This window comes from Pogona vitticeps, chromosome 2 (genome assembly GCF_051106095.1).
Source record: "Pogona vitticeps strain Pit_001003342236 chromosome 2, PviZW2.1, whole genome shotgun sequence".
In the NCBI taxonomy this organism is placed as follows: domain Eukaryota; kingdom Metazoa; phylum Chordata; class Lepidosauria; order Squamata; family Agamidae; genus Pogona; species Pogona vitticeps.
The window spans coordinates 284,410,185-284,428,036 of record NC_135784.1 but is presented as its reverse complement, the minus strand read 5'-3'; the positions used below and the strand labels follow the sequence as shown (position 1 = coordinate 284,428,036).

The following is a 17,852-nucleotide window of genomic DNA, read 5'->3' as shown; positions in this document are numbered from 1 at the left end:
TCCCATTGACAATTTTTGTCCAGTCGTGTTCGACTCTAGGGGGCGCGCTCATCCCGCTCTTCAAGCCATAGAGCCAGCGTTTGTCCGAAGACAATCTTTCTGTGGTCACATGGCCAGTGTGATTTAGACACGGAACGCTGTTTACCTTCCCACCGAGATGGTACCTATTTATCTACTCGCATTTGCATGCTTTCGAACCGCTAGGTTGGCGGGAGCTGGGACAAGCAATGGGCGCTCACTCCGTCGCGTGGATTCGATCTTACGACTGCTTGGTCTTCTGACCCTGCAGCACAGGCTTCTGCGGTTTAGCCCACAGCGCTACCAGCACTGAAAAAGGGATGTGGGTGGAGGGATCCCCACTGCCATCTTTACCAAGCTCTGCTTCCTATATTCTTCAGATTGTGCCCTAATGTGCTAACATTGTGACTTCAAAGGGAAGCCAGCCTTTTGTCCTTTCTCCTAACCCCTTAAACATATGACATGATGCTAGGTTCTGGAGGAATTGAGCACTTGCTCCCGCTTCTACCACACCTGGATGACCTGAAAAATGCATTGACTAAAGTACAGTATTGACCTCAGGTTTTAAAAAAAGTCCTTATAACCAAACTTTGCCTTTTACCACAATGGGGGGTGTCCTGGAACTCTGCAGCTTGCCCAAGGCTATACAGGCTGCCTCTTCTCTCATGAAGCACAATGGGGAACCAAACTCCCAGCCTCTGGCTAACTCACTGAACTATTTAGGCAGCTGCTGCTAAAAAGACGGGATATTTGGGAGAAAGTGAACCAAAAAAAATCATATTATCTCAAAACGCTTGTTGTGATTTCATGCTTCACTGCATGCAGTAAAGGTGCCTTTACTGCATTTGAGCACTGACCTTTTTAAACAGCACCTGAAGCATATGAAGAGGGCTAGTCAAGCTTTCGAATTACCTTTCCTGTTCACCAACTGTCTAAAAGCCATGCATGACAATGCCTATAAAAAGTCTTGCTCAGCAGAAGTGAACATCATGTTGTGTTTTTTATGGGGCACAACTAGTTCTCAGTATAAATAATTCCTCAGTGGCCCCCAAAATTCAGAAAAGTTGCTTCTCCAGACTTTGAGTCCTTGAATCCCTCTGCTAGTATAGCCACTGGCAACACTTAGTTTATTGTGGAAGTTGTCATTCAAAAAAGCAACTATACCACCTTGCTTTTGAGCCACAGGATTTCAACCTAGAAGACACACATCAATTCCTTGCTCACTGCATCACAAGAGCTCCTGGTTACCGGAGGGTCTATTATTTACCGGGAGCAAATAATGGACCCTTCAAACCAGCAAACAGAAATTTCTGTTCAGAAATTTTTTCAACCAGTTTGCCAAATGATCAGGAAGAACTCACAGTACAGCAGACACAATTTCCTCCTGTATAAATCTCACAGGCAGAGATTGTTAAAATTCCATTTTACAACTTCCAGAACTCCCATGCAATTCAACATGGCCATTAACTAAAATGTATATACTGTACAATGGTGCCTCGACTTACGAACATCCCAACATAAAACCATTTTGAGTTACGACCAGCTCCGGTCGCAAAAATTTGCTTCTACTTGCAGCCGGAGCTTCTAGTTACAAACAGAAAAAGGCAGGGGGGAAAGGCGGGGAATTTAAATTGCTAACCATTGGTAGGTGAAGAGGCTGCTTCTTTGCAGCTCTTTCACCCCAGCAGTTAGAGTGAGTGCAATCGGAGGAGGATTCGGACTGGCTGGTAAGGTAAGGTGGGTTTTGCAGCGTGGTTTTGGGCTGGGTGGTGGGATTATGTTTCTATGCTGTGATGGGTCTTGCAGGGCTTGTTTGTTTTTTGGTGTGTTTTTTCCCATTTCCAATGGGTCTTGTGGGGTCTGTTTGCTTTTGGGTTTTTTCCCCATTTCCAATGGGTCTTGCAGGGTTTGTTTGCTTTTCCCCCTTTTTTTTTTTTTTTTTTTTTTTTGCATTTCCAAAGGGTCTTGCACGGTTTGTGTGCTTTTCTCCCCCCACCGCCCACTTCAGCCGGAACAGATTAATCACATTTCCGATGGGTCTTGCAGTGAGGGTTTTTTTTTTTGTTTTGTTTATTTTTTTTCTTCGGCCGGAACAGAGTAATTGGATTTCAATACATTCCTGTGGGAATTGGTGCTTTGAACTAGGATCATTTCGAGTTACAACCGGAGTTCCAGAACCAATTAAGTTTGTAAGTCAAGGCACCAATGTATATATTTATTAGTTTTCTATAGTTATCATAAGAACATTGGTTCTACAATGAATGGGGGGGCTTCCAAAGAAAAATACGTAATCTTGCTAGAACTAGCCTAAGCCAAGGGCATTTTTATTATTAGAAATTAAGCCCATCTTTATTTCTAGAAATTAAGTCCTCTCTTCCTTGAACATAACATAACAATAGAAGGGGGGCTCTCATGGGGTGAAAAGCAACTAACAGATATTTTAATACATTTAATACAAAGAACTCACACTGTTGACAGAGGCAAAGTAACCAGATACACAAAAGACAGGACAGGTATAAAGTTAAGGGTTAAATAAAAAGGAGGATGTTTTATGGCAATTCAGAAATGAGAAATTATTCCTATTGCATCAGTCCTGGTTAGCTTCAGGAACTAAAGCTGAATCTTGCACTCAAGATTGCTCCTCTGGGGCTCCCTCTTCTCCACAACATGATGTTGTGGTTTCCCAGTTTTTCTCCCCCCATTCCAAAAGGCTGAAGTGCTGGCCGTAAAAGCATTAAGGTGAAATATGCTGATGTTTCTGGTCCCTCCCTTTTGCCTTTGGACCCACCTAGAAGCTGAATTTTGCCCTCAGCCTAGAACGAGTTCCCCCAGCCCTACTCTACACAAATATGAACAGTACAGGAATGTCATATGGCCATCCTTGGCACAGGTCCTTAGCACAGGTGGCAGCCAGGCTTCCTGAAAGAGACTAATAAAGTCTGTAAAATTTTTCAGCTAAACAGTGTTGGTTGACTTGTCCAAATATTGATATAAAGGTGCAAGCGTAACTTTACAATTGATTAGGTTTCTCCTTTAATTTCAAAGTTGCTTCTTTCCTGCTCTTTGAGCTCGCTGCCTTTTGGAGAGGACATACCTTAAGTAGTGGAACATGGGCTTTGCAAGTTAAAGGTCCCAGGCTCAAGGCTTGGCATCTTCAAACGGGTTGGATTGCCTAGAAGGATCTCATTCACTCTCTCCCATTTCACTGCCTTCCTCCCTTTAAAGCACCTTGCTTAACTGCAGCCAAGGCAGTGCAAAATAGAGCTTTACTAATCCTCATGTCCTGGAGACTCCATTTTTGCTCATTACACGGTTTCTTCCCCAAACTGACTCACTGCTGACTCATGTTCCATTCAATTTACTGTCCACTGTAAATTACTCTCCTGTCCCTCCTCATTAGTCTAAATATTAATTTCCCATTCTGGACTTACATTCATTTGTTTTCTCCCACTAAGTGTCAAGATTAGCATTTACTATTGTTGGGTTTTAGCTTGCCTAAAAATTAGATACACACATTCATCACAAGCGTTTGAGGCAACAGAATGCAACCACTCTCAGCATTGTGATATCTACAAGTCTGATGAATATGTTCTCCTCAGTGTGAAGAAATACACAGAACTTTGGTATGTGTAAGATAAATGCCCAAAGGACTACATTTCCTATTAAGGGCGATGCTTCTCTTCATATATCATTAAAAACTTTGCAAATTTTCTGGGCAGCCTTCAACATGAATACAAGATGAGATGGTATCAAATGGCTTGATAACAATACATGGTAACTGCTATATTATTCATTTAAAGGAAACTGATATTTAACACAGGTGCATATGGTCTTGCTCACTGCCTGCTGGAAATGATGCCCCAACTCTGCAACTACAGGAGCAAGCTGCGGGTAATAAGTCTGTGTTCAAAATCTGTAAAACAAACCCACCTTGTCCAGATCACTGGCAAGCCATACTTTTGAACTGCACCTAATTATCATCATCATCATCATCATCATCATCATCATCATCTTAGGACAGCAGAGATGGAAGGTACCTTATGTATCATCAAGTCCAGCTCCTGTCAAGGAGGCATAGTGGGGAATTGAACACCCAACCTTTGGCTCTGCAGCCAGATGCCTCAATTGCTGAGTTATCCAGCAGTTCTTAATGCATTATCAGAAGCAAGCACAGGACACCATGCCCAAATCCAAAGCTAGGCTGTGTGAAGGTTTAGCACAAGACATTTTGCTGCCTGAGGCGGAAGAGCAAATAACACCTCCTCCCACTCACCAAGTGAAGGTTTGCCAGCCAAGTTATATTAGTACAAAAAGCAAAAGGTTCCCTCAAGCATCTCTTATCAATTCTAGCAGTTGAAATAAAACAGATAAGAAAATTAAATACTGTAATGTAACTATTTGCTGCCTTTTCATGATGTGCAAAGATTCCTGCCCATGGTGGTTGCTTCACTCCAACAGCAAACATGTGCTCTTCAGAGCTGGATCCCAGATTGAGGCAAGCAACAAGTCCTGTTCTGCTCATCATGCAAGGGCCAAAGGTCAGGCTCCTATTCAGAGGCCTCATGCAGCCTGGCAGGAGCACCAAGGCTGATGTTGCACCTTGCACCCTTTTGGTCTGCTCTGAGCCTAAACTGGAATTTGGGACTTTAGCATCTGCAATCCTGGTTCATTCAAACCAGCCAGTTAGTGTTCTCAGCCGTTCTTATCTTACATCTCGCCCACCACAATAGAAGGGGGGAAAACACCTTTTCTTTTATTGGAAGTAAACACAAACAAAAATGTCAATGGTATTGATAGTTGAAATTATACTGTTGAATCTAAATTTTATTGCTATGGTACCTACAAACAGAAAGATAATAATTTCTTAGAGATCATGACAAAGGATCAACATTCCACCTAGACTACTTCTGCACCCCATCTGTTTGTGCACCATTGGAAGAGAACCACTAGTTTATGTCCTTGGAGTAAACTCTATCACTGCCTGAAACTGAAACATCCCAGATTCTGCCTCAAACATTGTGTTGGGCACCCTTGCACATCTCCTGAAAGGTCAATATGCCACCTTTCCTTGTTCCTCACTGGAACTCTTCTTTACATTCACTAAAATTGCCCACAGATGGAAACATGTCAGGAAATAGTGTTCCTTCTATTGACTGAAGCAGCTATTTCACACTGTTATGTGATAGGTCCAAGCATGGACATCTTGTGCCACCCCCACCCACCCCCAGTATACTGGTGACTTTCATTGCTACCCAGACAAATGCCAACACACTCAGTCAAAACCCTCTAGAGTTTTGGCTGAATCTATGGGGGGGGCGCAACTGGCCCATTTTTGGATGAGTTAATACATGTTAAGGTAGCAATAAGTGTTGACTCTGCATGATTCCCATATTGGACTTCCTATGACAAAGCTTCTTCCCTCAGTTTTTGACTCTTCCCACATGCCCCTCACATAAAAACTTTTATTGCAACAAATGGGAAGTTTTAGACAAATGAGACAAAAAGAATGGGGGGAAATGACTGTGAAGAATGATTTGTATGGTTTGCTCACTGATCACACATGTTCTTTACAACATAAGGCATAAAAAGGAGGGTCTCACTGAACAAGAAAGAAGACTCTGGATTTCTGAAATCATGGCTTAAATTTCAGTGCTGCCATCAAATGTTAACACATCACTTCAGGCCTGAGGTGAGGTACTACTCAAGACAACAAACATCCATGAATAAAGCTTTTCAACAAACACCACATTAATTGAGTTCCTTGTAGGAGGTGGGGGGACCCTTAGCTTTCTGTTAACCCTTCAAAATCTTAGGGACAGATGGATTAAAGCAATTCAGAGGCCTTTTGGGCAACCAGTTTTAAACATACAATATGGAATCTTAGAGAGTCTGACAATGCATAGGTATAGCAAGATTCACTTGCAGTTGTAAATAAAGAATGAATGAGGGAGGGGAGATGACCATCTTCTGAGAAATCCTATTATCTAGCATAATATGAATAGGCAAATGTGTCCAGTTTCTAGAGCATACTGTTTAATCACCATGCAAGCAAGCCATTTTATTATATAACAAAACAAGAAGGCTATATTACATGCCAGGATTGTATAATGTAGCAGTTTTTAAAGGGAAAAAAAAAAATCAAAAGATGCAAATAATCCAGATCATTCACTCCTAGTGTTTCAGTGGCACTACACACAATAGGAAAAAAGGGAGAAAGAAGTGTCTTGGTGTGCATTTCTTAGAGGAAGCATCAGTGGTATTCTGGTGCATGTCTAGCAAAAGGGGGTGGGGCAGATGGGAGGGGAAGAGAAGAAGGAGTCAATTCTTTATGGAGGGGGGAAGGAAGAAAAACAGGCTTTTGTTTTTAACTAAATAACCTTTAGATGAAGCAGAGAACAACTCAGATGGAAAAACACTGAACCTTAGAATGAACTTGATGAGATGAAAATAAAGTTACTTTGTTTTAGCATGGGTGAAACCCAACAATGCAGTAAAAACAAAGAAAACGTATGTTCTCAGTGCAGGTTGTGGTTTCTTCTTATTTAAAATGGGGGGGGGGGGGGGGAGTAAGAATGACATCACAAAAATACAAAATCCATGTATTTTATCAGGCCACAGAATATATATTCTTTTTGTCTGATTCTGCTGGTATGTTGTTAAATTTCACTTACATCCCAACAAGGTTTGTTTTGTTTTCTGCACACCTTGATTACAGCTCCCACTTGCATCAGCACCAGCTTATGTGCTAAAGAATCAGCTGTCACAACAAGTACAGCAGGGAATCGCATTGGGGGAGTCTGTACTTCTGTGTGCAGCAGGTACTCACCATATCCATGAATGCCTCCTGAATGGAAAATTATTCACATGCATCATGTTCACAGTTTTGACTGCATCAGTTCTATCCTCGTCTGAAAGCTTGATCTGTTATGGTATTCATAGATACATTCCACAACAGCCGCACCATCAGTTAGTGTCATGGGCTATTGCAAAAAAGGAAGAAGGAAAGAAAGAAAAAGCAAAAAGCAAAAGTACTCCACATAGTTGAGAATCTCCAGAATTTGAAGGCAGAATTGCCAGATGGTTTTCTAGCTATGGGTCCATCCATTAATAAAATGAAATTTTTAAGAAGAAATCACAAAAGTAATAATAATATGTTTAACAGCATATTCTAAAATGAAGGCAATGGTTCTCCTCGATAGATCCCACATATAAATTAAAGCATCTTCATGTGCAGCATTTTTGACAGTAGGAAATAGTTAGTCAAAAGTGAGTTTCTTCTCATCTGTGCTAGATCAGTTTTTAAGAGGAAATGCAAAACTTCACATTGTTTTGCCATGCTGGAATTTAGGGATAAATATTGCTTTTTCTTTCTTCTTAAACACATATTCAGCAGTGGTTTCTTGAAGTACTTCTCCTTTCTTCCCAAGAAAGAGTGGGCAAACAATGGAAGATAATCCAACAGGAAACAAACTCTTCATCTGGAAGCGAAGCCCCCACTGCCTATTGCATCCCAGCAGTGGGGATTCTGCTGTTCTTCTGCTCCATAATATAAGACCTTCAAGGACACCCCGGTCAGGAATTAAAAAGTGTTGCCACGATCTAGTTCACAGATGCTATTAAACCCCATAACAAAGCTGTCCTTCTTTTACCTATAAGGTGGGTGTTGTTGTTTCAAATTGGATAACGCTGCAACACTGCGCTCACTGAAATCCCGCGCAAACCACTGAGGTTTACCACCGAGTAAACGACTTTCGGATCATGTTGTAGACGATCGCTTCCTTTGCTGCAGCCTAAGTTTGGGGTTTTCCTAAAAACGAGGCATTACGGTTTGGAATGGGGGAAACCATGTGTTCAGGTCCGCTCTGAAGACAAGCAGACTTGGAAGTCCCGTGTAATTTAAATATTCTTTTGCTGAAATCTCCCCCGTTTTCCTCACCCCGTTTCCCCCCCCTTTCCTCCCCCCTCCTGCTTTTGTCCTCAGGAAGCCTCCGCTCTTCCAGCACCGTCTCTTCTTACTCCTGAATCGACATCCTCGGACAGACCAATACTGTCATTCGAGCCCCAGCATCTACCTCGCTCCAAGGCGGCAGGCAGGGTCTTGCTTGTTCCTTCCCCGCGGAGGAGGCGATTTTCCAAGGTACCCTTCGGACCCCTTTGTGTCTCGTTCTTGCTCTCTCGCCCCCGCCCCTCTTCTTACAGTAGGCTCAGGACACTTGCAGGCGAGTCTGTGGCACTCTAATTGTGCAGCAGAATTAGCTCCGGGCTGCAGTGAAGGCTGCCCGAAAGAGGATGTACTCGCGTCAAGGGGGCCCTCTAGGGGGGTTTCCCTTCCCCGGAACAGCGCAGTCGCCAGTGCTTTTCCAGCAAGCAGGCGGGCAGAAAAGCGAAGGGTCTCCAATTAAAGAGAGGGAAGGGAAGGGGAAGGAATGGGCAATTCCTTTACACACACACACACACACACACACACACACACACACACACACATTACAACGAACAAAAGACTCTACACGTCAGAAGCCCTAGACCTATTTTCTGTCTGGGAAAAAAAAATCATATTTTAAACATAATATGTTGCATTAAAAACCTTCCTTTTGCTTCTCTCCCCACCTCCTGGCACTTTTCACACATCGCGGGAGGCGGGGCAGGAGGGAGAGACGGAAGCATCCTTTGAAACGCGCAGGGTTCTGCCCTGACAGAAGCGCAGCTTCGGGATCCAGCTAGAAATGAAGCCAGAGGGACTTTAGATCTGGACGGAAAACCCTGGGCAGCGAAACTCGGAGACAAGCACCACCAAGCCAAAACTAGCCCTCGCTTCCCAGGCGAGGGTCTCTCGACCCTTCAGGAGGAGGAGGACTGCCCGACAGAAAAAAGGAGCTGGAAAAGCTCTCGCCTTTTTCCCGCGCTTGTTTGCGATTTGTTTTAAGGACAGCCGCTCTTGGCTCTCTTTCTCTCTCCGGCGAAAAGGCTGTCGTACTGTACAAAACCTCTCATGAGCCCTAGTTGGGTCGTCATTCTGGAAGGAGAACCAGATAGTAAACTATCTGAGACTAATAGGATATTGGCGGGCGGGGGGGGGGATGAAATCGCCTTTTGTTATGAGCTCAGGAACAAAGCAGCTGCTTCCGATTTGCAGGTGGACCGGGCGGACCCGCCTTCACCTGTGCCGCTTTCCACCACCACAGAACCCCCCCCCTCTCCACAAGACCCTTCACACCAAGGCGCCGTGAAGGTAAAAAAAGGGGTGTGTGGCGACGTGGCTGTGGCAGTCGAGTCATGGTGCTGGAAGTTTCCTTCTCTGCTTCCCCGCCCCGCCCCCCCCCCGCAAGACCCAGCGGAGAAAACAGGGTGCAGGTTTGATAATGTGGGAATTCTGAAAAAGAGAATTTATTAGCGTGTAGGGAGAGTGTCCATAGCGTGTGTTCATATACCTACGGACACACACACATACATCCACATGCTACATACGTAGTATTATCATCTGGTGATGGTGGCGGTGTGACAGCTTTGTCTCCACGTATTTATTAAATGCTTAGTAATTCAAATGCCTTCCCATCTGGAGTGACTTTAAAGAGATTGGCAAAGCCCTTCTCAGGGAAGGCTCCAAAGTCCAATGGAAGAAAACGCAAATAAAAGGGCTACAAAACTGAGAATGGGTCACATTTCAGTCCAGCAGAGCCTTTTTCTTTTTCTTTTTGCTTTTCACTGCCTGCATTACCTCTCCCTACTGTTGATAAAAGACTATGACTCATCTTGCTGTAGGATGTCTTGCATGCCAGGGATGCGACACAAATCATTCTTTTCTTCTTTTCCCTTTCTTGATGAAATGCTGAGCTCGCCTCAAACACACACACACACACACACACACACACACACACACACACACACACACACACACACACACACACACACACACACACACACACACACACACACACACACACACACACACACACACACACACACAGAGCCCATGTGCTAGGTGCTGTGCAGCGGGGCTAACCCTAGCACAGAACTGCTCAGGGATTTTGGTATGGAATTCAATTCCCCACTGTGCCTCCTTGAAGATCCATAGGGTCCCTTCCAGCTCTGCAGTTCTAGGATTATTATTTTGCTGCCTGGGGGCACCAGAGCAAATATATGCCCTCACCAAGGCGTACTCATGTACAGTCAAGTTATTTGGCCACTGGAAGTTAAAGATTTTAAAAGCACCTCTTCCTGAAATTACACACACGCACACGCACACGCACACACGCACACACACGCACACGCACACACACGCACACACTAGTTCACAATAGTACTACTCTTCCTTGACCTTCAAAAAAGTCACCTGAGGCAGTTTTATCATTCTCCCTGAGAGTAGGGCCAGCTCTGCTGTACAGAGAAAGAGCTTATGTGCCAAAGGATCTGCATACCAAGGATAACATGGTAATAGTCAACACTATAGCCCTGCTGCAGGGCTCTTGAACCTTTCCAACCAGGGAACTGGTTTAGGGACTGCATTTCAGTGGTGGGTGAACTGCAGTCAAACAGACCAAGGCTAAAATGTACATCTTGCCAATTTTAAGAAACCACTCTGAGAAAGGACAGCAGAACATGATGGCTATCTACTACCACACCCACTCACCCCTTTGCAGAACCACACTTCCAAAATAGGTCATTGGCCTTCAGAAAATGTCCACCTCCTTCTTACATAAATGTAAGCCAGGGTTCTCACTTTTCAGAAAAGTACAGCACAATCTTATGCATGTCTTTTCATAAGTCATGCAGAAAACCACTCCTACGGTTTACTACAGTATCCATCCCTTTACTCTTGCATCCCTGATGCAGGTTATCTATCCAAAAATCAAAGTTGCATGGCCAGCTGTGGAGATGCTGGCCACAAGAAAGTAAGGTATTATGAAACCACACCAAAAGATCAGCTAGAAGCCCTGAAACAGCTGTCAAAACCAGAGCCAGTCATACCATTAGGCAGAATGAGGGCAGTGGCTTGAACAAGACTTCCTAGCTTTAAGGTTAGCGTCTGAAGCTTTGTCCTTGGTCCACAGGTTTATGTGTGATATTGCTGAATATCTGAAACAGGGCATTTTCTGTTCTGGCCACATTTATAGAATGCCCTCCTTACTTCAAGTGCCTGTAGCCCCCACTTTGTTGAGTTTTAGGAAATTTTAAAATATTATTTTTTTCCACTCACCATTGGACTAATTTTAATATGCTCTTATAGATATATATAATATATATTCATATAGTAACTCTCAGTAGAGTTCACAAATCCAGACCATACAGTGAAACCGAGAATACACAGCACCATACAATACACATACACAGAGCCAATTTTAAATCTGGATTACATATTGCATTATTAGTCTTAAGGAAGCTGCTGCAGGCCATCTGACTTTTATTGCATGGCTATGATTCCACTGTTCTTCCATCCAAATTCCAAATTAGTCAATATTTGTTATACACCACTGTACATTGGATTGATTTTAATATACTATGCTCCTAATTAAGGTTTTGTCTGCTGCTGATATTTTAAATGTCATATCCTATTCCTGATTTCAGTTATTTATGTATTGAATATTTCTTAGTTTTTGATTGTGCACTTAATATTTTTAATTAGTTGCAGTCCCTTATGTGAGAGTTTTAACACAAAAGGCAGGTTACCAGTAGACTCCTCCTCACCTCTTAGGAATCACCTCAGAGGTCACTGCTCCACTTTAACTGGCAATAGGGCCATGCTTTTATTTCTGAAAGAAATGTGAGAAAAGAGGCATTGTGCTGAAATGGTTGGAATGTCAGATAATGGCCACTGAAGTATAAATTCAATTCCAACTCATCCATGAAATTCAATTGTGATCTTGGGTCAAACATTCTCTATCAGACTAATCTACCTCATAGGATGATTGTGAGGACAAACAATGTGTGTAGCAGGAATCTATTTGCAATATCTTGTACTTAACAATGCCACCAGTGAATAGGATATGGAAATTACTGGGAAGATAATGAATTTGTTGCTTCTGCCAGAAAAACCTCCTTCTACTCTCCTTTTTGAAGCCATTCCAATTGTTTCATTATGCAAATCTACACTACAAAAGTATTCCAGTTAATTTAATTTCTGCTGCTTTGAGGACACCAAGCTACCAAATATGCTTGGTTTGCACGAAAAAGGCAGGGGGGAGAGTTTTTTAGATCCAAAACACAAATGCCATTCAAAAGATCTGTGACTGGATCTCCCAAAAGATTTCCCAAGTGCACTGGAACACTGTACAGGAGGGCATCCCAGCAGTGAATGGGGCTTGAATGCAAGGTTGGTGGGGCCATATCTCTCTCTCCCTCTCTCTCTCTCTTTCAACCATCCTCACACAAATACACCAACCCCTATCATTTAAACATGAATTTCTATAGTGTGAAGCAGATGGGCTTCAATTCTGATTACAGCAGCTGCAGTGTGAGATGAGATATTTAACTCTTTCTCCCAGTGCCATCTTTTCATAAGTAATCTCCCCCCACACACACACCTCTGAATATATAAGACTTCTTATTGTTCTTCTTTTGAGAAAGGTTAGCATCATCACAGTTATTCTGACTTTTAATGGGGCTGTTCTAAACAATGATGTTGACTTTCAGCCAAGCCCAGGTTGTTCAACAGGCAAGTATTTTATTTCCCTATGTTTCTTTTTCTATTTTACTATGAATGAACAGCTGCAACATTCTATAATTTTCATTTCTCAGCGAGTGACTGAAACATTCTAGTTTTCTATGTTTTAAGATTTTCTGTTAATTTGGTTCTGTACTTCTTTGTCAGTGGCCCTCTTGATAATAGATTTGCAGCGTACATATGTACAGCATTGTTATCATGCTTGCCTTTTTTTCTAGTCTGCAATCTAACACCAGCTTTGCGAGATTGAGTGAACACTCCTGAAGAGCAGACAAGACAGTCTCAACTTTCTCACATCACTTTCAGCTCATCTTCAAAACCAAGCTTGTACCATACAAGAGTAAAAGCAGTTTCTACATGATCTCCATTGCACTAAAGAATTGCGGGCTACCAAAATACAGTCCTCTGAAGCTCAGAGATTATAGGGCAGAAAACAAAAGGAAAATAATTCCAAGTAGATTCCTGCTTTACTGGCAGGGGCCATGAAGAGAGGTGGAAGACGGCAGACGAGGCTGATAATTCTTAGATTTTGCCTTTTATAAAACTGTGTGCATGATTCCCATGCCATTTTTAGCAATAGGGAATATAATATGGCATATTGTTTGTTTGGCCCATTAAACACACCTGCAAGTAGACAGACTTCATACTCACCTGCCCGCCAATCTTGAGCTTCCCTCCCCACCCTCCACTCTGCAAAACAGTTCTAGAATCTCTGACAGAGGTATAAAAGCAGCTCCTCTCACACTTACAATATCAGGAAAGAGAAAACATCATCTAAGCCTCACATCATGACTGACATCAATAAGCAAACAAATATGCACATGGGACTGGCTTGCTCTTTTGATCCTGTACCATCTGTAACCCTAACCAGAAGCTCATTCCTCCCCTGCCCACCTGCACAGAATTAGAGTTTTGTAAAAGGAATAATGGGAAAGAACTTGGTGGCCACTCTTTGTTCATCATTTCCTTCTCTTCTCTACTGGAGCCATGGCTCATAAGGTTGAAGCACTGTGACTTTTTGATTAGCCACATACCTCACGCTTCCCTGTTCCCTGCAGGCTAAGCTGCCATCCACATAGTTTCTCGGGCTAACCGATTCCACCTGTCTGCTATTACTTACTGGCCAAAATCCTATTGATGTTTGCATAAGATTTGTGTAACTTAACAGTAGCTAATTCATAAGGTGTTGGGGGAACATTTTGGTTCCACAACTGGATAAGTGACCAGGCATGTAACTGAGACATGCGCCGTGGCACTTTATCAGTTAATTGCAGCAAGTTATGCTAACCTTACACAAACACTAACAAGATTCAGGCCACTGACCAACAAAAGAGCAGGACAAGAAATGTATGGTTCCTGACCTTGGGTCCAAAGAGATTTGATGGCAACTCCCATCATCCCTGATCATTGGCTATCCTGAATATTTTCATTCAACATTAACTGGAAGCCCAAGGTTAGGAAAAACTGGGTTAGACTGGGACCAGCATTGTTTCAGCAGTGACAAGGATGAGAAGCAGAAGAGGTTTGAGAAGCAAGGAAATATATTTATGTCTGTATACTTTTGAAGAAATGCCATGTGGATGCTTGCTTTACTGATCTACAGAAAGCTTTTAACACAAGTCCCGCATGAAAGGTGATGGAGTTTTCTGTGATAAACAATAGTCTTGGTTCAAGAGATATCTGTATTATTGACAAATTATTCTGTTTCTGAATTATGGTGACCCTAACAGTATTTTGAAGGTATGTGAGATGTCCAGGCAGTAGTTTTCCATTGCTAGTGCTGAGAGGATTTCCATGGCCACTGAGAGATTTGAACCCATGTCTCCTATATCCTAGACTAGCATTTGATTCACTACTAGAACACACTGGCAGTTGTTGTTGAAGTTGAAAACAAAATGACAATACAAGGACCATGATGAGTATGTACACTCTACTCAATGTTTTTCTACTTGTGCTTTAGGAACATCTTTAGAGAAGCACTTGATGATTCAAATGTTATAATAGTTACTAGAGAGGTTACCAAAACATCCAATATGCAGATGATACGATCTTACTAGCTCACTGGCCTGCAAAGGTTACTGAAAAAAAATCAATGAATACTATACAAAAATGAATGTTGAGAAAACAAATCAAGTGAACTATCTCTGGAGGCAAAAATGTTGAACCTGAGCTGTCCTACTTGGGGTATATTATTGTCTTTTCCAGAGAAGGTGGGATTCTCTGGAAAAGACAATAATGCTTGGAAAGGGGGAAGGCAGCAGGAAAAGAGGAAGACCAAATATGAGATGAACAGACTTTCTAAAGGAAGTCACATACTCACGGTCCCTGTAGTGTTCAGTATGAATGTCTAGGGTTCACATTCTTGGAACTATGGCAGAGGCAAACACACATCACTCACATGGACAGTATTATACACCATGAATACCCCATTTTAAATCCCTCCTCTTTATTTATTTAATTGCTTAGGATAAGTGCATCAAATCCCTCACTCAGGCTTTCTTTCAACAACTCACCTTCCAGTTTTTCTATAATCTAGACAGTATCATTTACAGGCTGCCAGCTAGTTTCTGAAATCAGTACTTCAGATGTCATCTCAGAAGTAGTAAACTGGGTGTCAGCAATACTTTACTACTTCCCCCAAATCACAGATCATATTTTTGTTCATAGAAATTAGTCACTGACACCAGGCAAAGAACAACACAGTGTTGACATTTGCTCAGCTTGTTATTCACAGAAATGATTTAATCCCTTGGGAGCTTCCAGATAGTGAATGTTTTTGGCTGATTCAATTTTCTTCCAACACTACCAGTCCCAAAAGGGCTGTGAGGATGATACTCATAGTTATTTCCAATTGCTCGACAGCAGGCCACAGAATTAGCAGGACCAACACATGTGACACAATGTAAGCAAGCTTTTGTCCTGGGATCACTGCAAGGCTCTGCAATTTAGGGTTTGGTTTGCAAGCAGTGGCCAACCAAATGCAGTTACATATACCTTTTTTCTTCCTGCCAGTGGAGGAGCAGGCATTTCCCTTACCATGTAAAACTACTGTTGAGTAGGTACATTTCCCACTGATGTGCAATATACATATAGGAACCAAGTGGTGGTGTTTACTCATTCATTCCCCCTATTCCCCGAGAGAAAATGGATCACCAAAAAAAGGTCCAAAAATGGATCAGATTGCATGAGATTTCTAAATATGAATTGATATACATATGTTTGCTGCTGAGAAATACCTGCTATCACTTGAAATAAGCATAAGGCATTTAAACCAAAGTGGAGAAGGCTGTAATCAAGTGACCAGAGATGGGCACGAACTACCAGTTCATCCTTTGGATGAACAGGTGCTCAGCAGTTCCTAGTCCCACCTCCTCCAGTGGGTGCCCACTCAGAGGCAGTGTCTGGAAGAGGCAGCGTCCAGAACACGGAAGCTGGACGAGGCCTCTGAATGGGCATCCACCAGAAAAATGACCAAACACCTGTTCATCTGAAGGAAGAATTAGCAGTTTATGCTTGTCTCTACAAGTGTGTCCACTCAGTCTGCTGTTCAGATACTCATTGTGGATGGACAACGCACACCATGCTGCTTCTCCATCTTACAGTTCTTAATCTATACACAAGATTTGCACTGGACAGCTCTGGAAAAAGAGGATGCCTTCAAAGAAAGGACTGTTTTTTATTTTTGTTTTTTGTTTTGTAAAGCAGGCCATGAACTGTTGAAACACAAGGGATCAGGTAATAACAGCAAGCAGCCTATAGTCATCTTCGTTGGGATAAGTCTTTTTGTAGCACTTCTCCCTGAGAAGATCTACCTGTCCAACCCAAGCCTCTCATGCCACAGTATTAAAGATGCCCACCCCAAGGGAAATAAAGAGAGGGAAAAAAGGGAAATAAATCTTACCAGAGATCAAGCTTTTTTTCAGTTGTGTCACCTTTTTTATGGAATAAACTTCCATTAGAGATTCCTACAATCCTTTAAAAAATTATTGAAGTGAACTGTTCAATAAGGCTTTTGGCAACATCTGATACTAATTCTGTGACCTATTGTTATATTTAATTTTTCAGATTGAAGTTTGTCACTTTCATTTGTTATATTGGATTATATGTATTTAGGTAAAGGTAAAGGTAAAGGTTCCCCTTGACATTTTAGTCAGTCATGTTCAACTCTAGAGGGCGGTGCTCATCCCCGTTTCCAAGCCGCAGAGCCAGCATTTGTCCGAAGACAGTTTCCGTTGTCACGTGGCCATGACGGCTATATACGAAACGCTGTTTACTTTCCCACCGAGATGGTACCTATTTATCTACTCACATTTACATGCTTTCGAACTGCTAGGTTGGTGAGGAGCTGGGACAAAGCAACGGCAGCTCACTCCATCGTGTGGATTTGATCTTATGACTGCTGGTCTTCTGACCCTGCAGCACACAAAGGCTTCTGCGGTTTAGCCTGCAGTGCCACCACGTCCCTTATATTTATTTACTTTTGATCTATTCTAAATTGTTTGGTGTTTGTTGCTGGTATCAGCTGATGCCCACCTTTCTGTTAATCTGATTGTCTGACTGGGATTTTACTTCTTTTTTGTTGTTGATTATATGGTATATCTGTATTTTGTAAATTGCCCTGAGTAATGATTTCACTATGTCAAGTGGCCTACAAGCTAGCTAGCTAGCTAGCTAGCTAGCTAAATAAATAAATAAATAAATAAATAAATATAACCATTTGATTCCACTCTCTAATTAAATATATCCTTCCTACACACTCTCAGTTAACACACCAGATGAGCTGTATTGTAAATCTCAGCAGGGCCATTTGCTGGACTGGAACCAGGGTTGACCTAAACCATTTTGCTTTTAGGGGCAGAACAGCCAATGTTGTTTCCTCAAATCCTAATAGAAATAACCAAGTCAGTTTGACACCTGAAGCAGAAAATCTCAAAGGCATTTCTCCCCTTCTCTGACAGTAAAAACAGGATAATAAATTGAATATATAACCCTTTCTTATCTAAAACTGCCTTAATATGCATAATAATAATGTTGACTCTGACTGGAACCTACTTCAGAGAATTTGCCCAAGGCATTCTACTGCCTGAAGTAAAAGCAAAGATGGCACCCATTCCCCACTCCAAACTGGAGTGCCAGTTGCCTTCTCTACTTCCAATATCTTTACTAGGAATGTGCA

General features: G+C 42.3%; 1 protein-coding gene across 4 annotated transcripts in view; it reads right to left on the bottom strand.

Moving 5' to 3' along the window:
* PDE4D (phosphodiesterase 4D) overlaps window positions 1–17,852 on the bottom strand; it is an 811,089-nt gene that overhangs the window by 338,641 nt on the left and 454,596 nt on the right. The window contains exon 1 of one of the 4 annotated variants that reach the window (XM_072992731.2): window positions 6,845–17,621. The exons of the other annotated variants lie outside the window; for them this stretch is intronic. Coding sequence (XP_072848832.1) covers window positions 6,845–6,891 — 47 coding nt within the window. The 5' untranslated portion in view covers window positions 6,892–17,621. Of the gene's footprint in view, window positions 1–6,844; window positions 17,622–17,852 lie in introns of those variants that run through there. 4 annotated transcript variants of the gene reach the window in all.